The 8,819-nt window shown below is 50.7% G+C and overlaps 2 protein-coding genes across 2 annotated transcripts; both read right to left on the reverse strand.

The window, feature by feature from the left end:
* Positions 1-1,632: 1,632 nt before the first annotated feature.
* On the reverse strand, positions 1,633-3,626 carry LOC146823005 (uncharacterized). Its single transcript, XM_085606609.1, has 2 exons — positions 2,905-3,626; positions 1,633-2,596 (listed from the first exon to the last, which is right to left on the reverse strand). The coding sequence occupies exons 1-2, from the start codon at positions 3,335-3,337 to the stop codon at positions 1,782-1,784; spliced, it is 1,248 nt and encodes a 415-aa protein (XP_085462735.1). The 5' UTR covers positions 3,338-3,626; the 3' UTR covers positions 1,633-1,781.
* A 1,837-nt stretch (positions 3,627-5,463) lies between these two features.
* LOC146823006 (uncharacterized) lies at positions 5,464-7,252 on the reverse strand. Its single transcript, XM_085606347.1, has 3 exons — positions 6,531-7,252; positions 5,539-6,222; positions 5,464-5,477 (listed from the first exon to the last, which is right to left on the reverse strand). Exons 1-3 carry the CDS (start codon positions 6,961-6,963, stop codon positions 5,464-5,466), a joined length of 1,131 nt encoding a protein of 376 aa, XP_085462473.1. The 5' UTR covers positions 6,964-7,252.
* Positions 7,253-8,819: the final 1,567 nt, after the last annotated feature.

The following is an 8,819-nucleotide window of genomic DNA, read 5'->3' on the forward strand; positions in this document are numbered from 1 at the left end:
TCTCGCAATTTGAGATTCGCTAAAGGGGAGTTTGATACATATGCCCCCTGGGGGCATATGTATGAAAGCAAAAATTAGTCGCAAACGCTGCGAATCGCAAAAAACAGCGTTTGCGACTGATTTTTCGCTATTTCATATGTATGACACATTTCCAAACTGAAAAATAAGAAATCGCTAAATTAGCGATTTCTTAGGCTGCGAAACAAGAAAACTGCGAATTTCCTAGCGAATACCTATTTTGCGATTCCTTAGCGTTGCGAATATCGCTAACAAGAAATCGCTAGCTAAGAAATCGCAAACACATGTATGAAAAAATCGCAAATTGCGATTTTACGAAATTCGCAAATTAAGAAATCGCTATTAACACCAATTGCTTGCAGGTGGTAAACTGGTGCAAGGTACAAAAACCAGCCCACAATGCAACAAACACACCCACAATGGCTGCAATGTACGTGATAGCCAGGAGGCTGCGTATTCGGGCCCTTGCACACAGGAGAATGAGACAGGAACGTATCTTCAGGCTGCGCATCACCCTGTTACAGAACACTGAAGAGGAGATCTATGACAAGTACAGACTGCACCCACAGACCATAATGGACCTGATTGAGGAGCTGAAACCCCACTTGGAGCACCCTACTCGCAGGACACAAACAATTCCCACACATGTGCAGGTCCTGTGCTCCCTGCACCTCCTCGCGTCAGGGAGTTTTCAACGGGTCATAGCGGAGGTTGGTGGTGTGTCACAGAGTGCACTTTCGCGCTTCTTCCATGCCTTCCTAGATGCAATGCTACTGAGGCTCCCACATCACATTTACTTCCCCACCACCCAACAGGCATTACAACAAACGATACTGGACTTCTACCAGATTGCACGTTTCCCCCACGTCATCGGCTGCATTGACGGGACCCATGTGGCCATCACACCCCCAGCAGAAACTGAATATGTCTACAGGAATCGGAAATGCTACCATTCCCTCAACATACAGATTGTGTGCAACGCTAAGTATCACATCACCGACATCGTAGCCAAATACCCCGGCAGTACACATGACTCCTTCATCTTCCGACACAGTGGAATACACAGACGTCTGAGTGCTGGAGAGTTTGGGGAGGGGTACCTGCTCGGTAAATACATTGCACACATCAATACATCCACTACATCACTTGAGGGGGGGGACAGTGACTCACCTATTGTGTTTTTTTCCATGCAGGTGACAGTGCCTATGCAGTGCGCGACTTCATCCTGACCCCATACCTGGATCCTGCAAATGCAAGTGAGAGGAGCTACAACAGGGCACACAGATCTACACGCTGTGTCATTGAGCGAACCTTCGGAATCCTGAAGAGCCGCTTCCGGTGCCTGCATAAGAGTGGAGGCGCACTGCAATACAGCCCTGAGACCTGCTGTAAAATCGTGGCAAGCTGTGCAATGCTACACAACATGGCAATGAGGAAAGGCACCACAATTGATGTGAGCGATACAGACACATCGGATGACGAGCGCCCTGCTCCCCCTGCCAGACCAGCACCAGGAGTTGGGGCAGCTGCTGGACGCCAGAGACGGACTGAGATCACACAAAACTACTTTTAGGTGAGTGTTGAGGAAATGAGACTACAAAGCCTGATGATGTGTCAAGTGTTTAATCACACTTAACATGAAAGAAATTGTAATTGTCCCCAGCACATGTTGTACACACAGTGCAGAGAAGGCACAAGAAATAGGGCAAACAGCCTTTTGCGGGTTAATGCACCCGTGTTGCAGTCAGTGTCCCCGCAGATGATCACCTCCGTCGGTGCCGTCCAGGGTGGTTGACCCCCATGGTGCGCCCTTGGCCTGCTACCTGTCTGCCACTGCGGCGTCTTTCACCTGGCAAGGTTGGAGTGATGCTGCTGCGACTCGATGTGTCCTCACTCTCAGCAGAGGCCATTAGTGCGCTGCCACCTGCATTGGCTGTCTGCAGCTGTTCCACAGCAGTGGTCACCTGCGCCAGCCCTCGCGCTATGTCCTGGCAGCAATGTGCCATGTCCACCTGCATGGTTACGCTTCTGCGTGTGAGTGCGCTGGTGGTGGTGCAGAGGCGGTTGACTGCCTTGGTGTAATTGTGTAGCCGTGCATTGGCACGTCGTCCAGCCCTGTCATTGGCAGCTTGGGTGTCCCTCAAAGTGGCACAGAGCTCTCGTATTGCCGCTACCATGCTGCGATTGTCCTGATGTAGGCGGCCTAGCTGGCGACTCATTGACCGCATTGCCTTGCTTTGCAGGCGCTGTTCCTGCAACATGCACTGTTCCAAGCCGGAGAACACGGTGCCTTCTCCTTCTGTTGCAGTGCTGCTCCTGGGCCTTGACCTGGAAATGGCCTGTTCCCTTTGCCTTGGTGTTGGTGCGTCATGACGGGGCATGTCTGTCACACCCTGACTCCCCTCTCTCCTGTCGGTGTCATCGCCTGTTGCTGGGACTTCATCCTCAAATGGAGGCAGTGGGGGCACATGTGCGCGCTTCCTGCGCTGAATTGGCTGCTGCTCTGTCTCATCGCTGGAGTCCGCAGGGTCTGCAGGCTCCTCTCCCTCAGCGCTGTCTTCTTGTGGCATGGCGTGTGCTGTGGATGTAAAGGGGACTATATGAGTTTGTGTTACTGTCTGCATGTGGCACTCAATAAAGTTACAAATCTTTGACGGCTAATCTCTGACACATTTCTATTCAATGATCCCCAAAACACATATGTTGCATTTACTTGTGATGGTGTCATGGACACACAGTCAGACACAGTACTACGAGTACCATGATGCATTGCTGGGTGTGCTGTAAGACCTGGGCTGGATTGGCATGTTGGGAGTTAACTATGCGCATTTGGGGGAGTGTGCAAGGGATGGGGAGGAGTGCAGGGTGATTTGGCATGCATCTTACCTTGTCTGCTGGATGAGGGGTCGGAGCTGTCGATTGCAGCCACACCACCAACGCTCTCAGGCAGGAGGGTTGACTCCACAAGCTCCTCATGGGGGGTTGGCTGCTCTGCAGTGGATGGTCCTCCTCCAGTCTGACTGGCATCCTTGAGTCTGGCTGCCACCCTCTCCTTGGACCTCTGGCGCATATCATACCACCGCTTGCGCAGCTCCTCGATGGTGCGTGTGGTGACTCCAACAGCATTCACCTTGCTCTGTATTTCCAGCCAGATTTTCCTCTTCCTGGCCTCTGGGACTTTGAGTGCCTTCTTCCCAAACAGGAGCTCATGGCTGCAGACCATCTCCTCAATGAGGACCTCCTGCTCCTTTTCTGAAAACTTGTGTTTTCTCTTTCTTTTTTCTGCATCTTTGCCCTGCTGGTTTTGTTTGGGATCCATTGCTGGTTGCTGTCTCCAGGAAAGCCTCCTCACACTCCACAAGCAGCCTCTGGGTGTGGCTCAGGTGAGCAGGTGCAGGCAATCACTACAGTTTCCTGTTTGTGATGTCATCAGCCTGCACCAGGCTTGCAGATTCCCGTTTTTGCGATTTCTTATTTAGCGAATTTCGCTATTAAGAAATCGCAATACGGGATTCTGCGAATTATTTGCGATTTTTAAGGAATCGCAAATGATTAGCGATTTATTTTATACATCCCGTTTAGCGAATCTGATTTTGCGAATCGCAAATTCTCGCAATTTGAGATTCGCTAAAGGGGAGTTTGATACATATGCCCCCTGGGGGCATATGTATGAAAGCAAAAATTAGTCGCAAACGCTGCGAATCGCAAAAAACAGCGTTTGCGACTGATTTTTCGCTATTTCATATGTATGACACATTTCCAAACTGAAAAATAAGAAATCGCTAAATTAGCGATTTCTTAGGCTGCGAAACAAGAAAACTGCGAATTTCCTAGCGAATACCTATTTTGCGATTCCTTAGCGTTGCGAATATCGCTAACAAGAAATCGCTAGCTAAGAAATCGCAAACACATGTATGAAAAAATCGCAAATTGCGATTTTACGAAATTCGCAAATTAAGAAATCGCTATTAACACCAATTGCTTGCAGGTGGTAAACTGGTGCAAGGTACAAAAACCAGCCCACAATGCAACAAACACACCCACAATGGCTGCAATGTACGTGATAGCCAGGAGGCTGCGTATTCGGGCCCTTGCACACAGGAGAATGAGACAGGAACGTATCTTCAGGCTGCGCATCACCCTGTTACAGAACACTGAAGAGGAGATCTATGACAAGTACAGACTGCACCCACAGACCATAATGGACCTGATTGAGGAGCTGAAACCCCACTTGGAGCACCCTACTCGCAGGACACAAACAATTCCCACACATGTGCAGGTCCTGTGCTCCCTGCACCTCCTCGCGTCAGGGAGTTTTCAACGGGTCATAGCGGAGGTTGGTGGTGTGTCACAGAGTGCACTTTCGCGCTTCTTCCATGCCTTCCTAGATGCAATGCTACTGAGGCTCCCACATCACATTTACTTCCCCACCACCCAACAGGCATTACAACAAACGATACTGGACTTCTACCAGATTGCACGTTTCCCCCACGTCATCGGCTGCATTGACGGGACCCATGTGGCCATCACACCCCCAGCAGAAACTGAATATGTCTACAGGAATCGGAAATGCTACCATTCCCTCAACATACAGATTGTGTGCAACGCTAAGTATCACATCACCGACATCGTAGCCAAATACCCCGGCAGTACACATGACTCCTTCATCTTCCGACACAGTGGAATACACAGACGTCTGAGTGCTGGAGAGTTTGGGGAGGGGTACCTGCTCGGTAAATACATTGCACACATCAATACATCCACTACATCACTTGAGGGGGGGGACAGTGACTCACCTATTGTGTTTTTTTCCATGCAGGTGACAGTGCCTATGCAGTGCGCGACTTCATCCTGACCCCATACCTGGATCCTGCAAATGCAAGTGAGAGGAGCTACAACAGGGCACACAGATCTACACGCTGTGTCATTGAGCGAACCTTCGGAATCCTGAAGAGCCGCTTCCGGTGCCTGCATAAGAGTGGAGGCGCACTGCAATACAGCCCTGAGACCTGCTGTAAAATCGTGGCAAGCTGTGCAATGCTACACAACATGGCAATGAGGAAAGGCACCACAATTGATGTGAGCGATACAGACACATCGGATGACGAGCGCCCTGCTCCCCCTGCCAGACCAGCACCAGGAGTTGGGGCAGCTGCTGGACGCCAGAGACGGACTGAGATCACACAAAACTACTTTTAGGTGAGTGTTGAGGAAATGAGACTACAAAGCCTGATGATGTGTCAAGTGTTTAATCACACTTAACATGAAAGAAATTGTAATTGTCCCCAGCACATGTTGTACACACAGTGCAGAGAAGGCACAAGAAATAGGGCAAACAGCCTTTTGCGGGTTAATGCACCCGTGTTGCAGTCAGTGTCCCCGCAGATGATCACCTCCGTCGGTGCCGTCCAGGGTGGTTGACCCCCATGGTGCGCCCTTGGCCTGCTACCTGTCTGCCACTGCGGCGTCTTTCACCTGGCAAGGTTGGAGTGATGCTGCCGCGACTCGATGTGTCCTCACTCTCAGCAGAGGCCATTAGTGCGCTGCCACCTGCATTGGCTGTCTGCAGCTGTTCCACAGCAGTGGTCACCTGCGCCAGCCCTCGCGCTATGTCCTGGCAGCAATGTGCCATGTCCACCTGCATGGTTACGCTTCTGCGTGTGAGTGCGCTGGTGGTGGTGCAGAGGCGGTTGACTGCCTTGGTGTAATTGTGTAGCCGTGCATTGGCACGTCGTCCAGCCCTGTCATTGGCAGCTTGGGTGTCCCTCAAAGTGGCACAGAGCTCTCGTATTGCCGCTACCATGCTGCGATTGTCCTGATGTAGGCGGCCTAGCTGGCGACTCATTGACCGCATTGCCTTGCTTTGCAGGCGCTGTTCCTGCAACATGCACTGTTCCAAGCCGGAGAACACGGTGCCTTCTCCTTCTGTTGCAGTGCTGCTCCTGGGCCTTGACCTGGAAATGGCCTGTTCCCTTTGCCTTGGTGTTGGTGCGTCATGACGGGGCATGTCTGTCACACCCTGACTCCCCTCTCTCCTGTCGGTGTCATCGCCTGTTGCTGGGACTTCATCCTCAAATGGAGGCAGTGGGGGCACATGTGCGCGCTTCCTGCGCTGAATTGGCTGCTGCTCTGTCTCATCGCTGGAGTCCGCAGGGTCTGCAGGCTCCTCTCCCTCAGCGCTGTCTTCTTGTGGCATGGCGTGTGCTGTGGATGTAAAGGGGACTATATGAGTTTGTGTTACTGTCTGCATGTGGCACTCAATAAAGTTACAAATCTTTGACGGCTAATCTCTGACACATTTCTATTCAATGATCCCCAAAACACATATGTTGCATTTACTTGTGATGGTGTCATGGACACACAGTCAGACACAGTACTACGAGTACCATGATGCATTGCTGGGTGTGCTGTAAGACCTGGGCTGGATTGGCATGTTGGGAGTTAACTATGCGCATTTGGGGGAGTGTGCAAGGGATGGGGAGGAGTGCAGGGTGATTTGGCATGCATCTTACCTTGTCTGCTGGATGAGGGGTCGGAGCTGTCGATTGCAGCCACACCACCAACGCTCTCAGGCAGGAGGGTTGACTCCACAAGCTCCTCATGGGGGGTTGGCTGCTCTGCAGTGGATGGTCCTCCTCCAGTCTGACTGGCATCCTTGAGTCTGGCTGCCACCCTCTCCTTGGACCTCTGGCGCATATCATACCACCGCTTGCGCAGCTCCTCGATGGTGCGTGTGGTGACTCCAACAGCATTCACCTTGCTCTGTATTTCCAGCCAGATTTTCCTCTTCCTGGCCTCTGGGACTTTGAGTGCCTTCTTCCCAAACAGGAGCTCATGGCTGCAGACCATCTCCTCAATGAGGACCTCCTGCTCCTTTTCTGAAAACTTGTGTTTTCTCTTTCTTTTTTCTGCATCTTTGCCCTGCTGGTTTTGTTTGGGATCCATTGCTGGTTGCTGTCTCCAGGAAAGCCTCCTCACACTCCACAAGCAGCCTCTGGGTGTGGCTCAGGTGAGCAGGTGCAGGCAATCACTACAGTTTCCTGTTTGTGATGTCATCAGCCTGCACCAGGCTTGCAGATTCCCGTTTTTGCGATTTCTTATTTAGCGAATTTCGCTATTAAGAAATCGCAATACGGGATTCTGCGAATTATTTGCGATTTTTAAGGAATCGCAAATGATTAGCGATTTATTTTATACATCCCGTTTAGCGAATCTGATTTTGCGAATCGCAAATTCTCGCAATTTGAGATTCGCTAAAGGGGAGTTTGATACATATGCCCCCTGGGGGCATATGTATGAAAGCAAAAATTAGTCGCAAACGCTGCGAATCGCAAAAAACAGCGTTTGCGACTGATTTTTCGCTATTTCATATGTATGACACATTTCCAAACTGAAAAATAAGAAATCGCTAAATTAGCGATTTCTTAGGCTGCGAAACAAGAAAACTGCGAATTTCCTAGCGAATACCTATTTTGCGATTCCTTAGCGTTGCGAATATCGCTAACAAGAAATCGCTAGCTAAGAAATCGCAAACACATGTATGAAAAAATCGCAAATTGCGATTTTACGAAATTCGCAAATTAAGAAATCGCTATTAACACCAATTGCTTGCAGGTGGTAAACTGGTGCAAGGTACAAAAACCAGCCCACAATGCAACAAACACACCCACAATGGCTGCAATGTACGTGATAGCCAGGAGGCTGCGTATTCGGGCCCTTGCACACAGGAGAATGAGACAGGAACGTATCTTCAGGCTGCGCATCACCCTGTTACAGAACACTGAAGAGGAGATCTATGACAAGTACAGACTGCACCCACAGACCATAATGGACCTGATTGAGGAGCTGAAACCCCACTTGGAGCACCCTACTCGCAGGACACAAACAATTCCCACACATGTGCAGGTCCTGTGCTCCCTGCACCTCCTCGCGTCAGGGAGTTTTCAACGGGTCATAGCGGAGGTTGGTGGTGTGTCACAGAGTGCACTTTCGCGCTTCTTCCATGCCTTCCTAGATGCAATGCTACTGAGGCTCCCACATCACATTTACTTCCCCACCACCCAACAGGCATTACAACAAACGATACTGGACTTCTACCAGATTGCACGTTTCCCCCACGTCATCGGCTGCATTGACGGGACCCATGTGGCCATCACACCCCCAGCAGAAACTGAATATGTCTACAGGAATCGGAAATGCTACCATTCCCTCAACATACAGATTGTGTGCAACGCTAAGTATCACATCACCGACATCGTAGCCAAATACCCCGGCAGTACACATGACTCCTTCATCTTCCGACACAGTGGAATACACAGACGTCTGAGTGCTGGAGAGTTTGGGGAGGGGTACCTGCTCGGTAAATACATTGCACACATCAATACATCCACTACATCACTTGAGGGGGGGGACAGTGACTCACCTATTGTGTTTTTTTCCATGCAGGTGACAGTGCCTATGCAGTGCGCGACTTCATCCTGACCCCATACCTGGATCCTGCAAATGCAAGTGAGAGGAGCTACAACAGGGCACACAGATCTACACGCTGTGTCATTGAGCGAACCTTCGGAATCCTGAAGAGCCGCTTCCGGTGCCTGCATAAGAGTGGAGGCGCACTGCAATACAGCCCTGAGACCTGCTGTAAAATCGTGGCAAGCTGTGCAATGCTACACAACATGGCAATGAGGAAAGGCACCACAATTGATGTGAGCGATACAGACACATCGGATGACGAGCGCCCTGCTCCCCCTGCCAGACCAGCACCAGGAGTTGGGGCAGCTGCTGGACGCCAGAGACGGACT

Source organism: Triturus cristatus, chromosome 5_2 (assembly GCF_964204655.1).
Source record: "Triturus cristatus chromosome 5_2, aTriCri1.1, whole genome shotgun sequence".
In the NCBI taxonomy this organism is placed as follows: domain Eukaryota; kingdom Metazoa; phylum Chordata; class Amphibia; order Caudata; family Salamandridae; genus Triturus; species Triturus cristatus.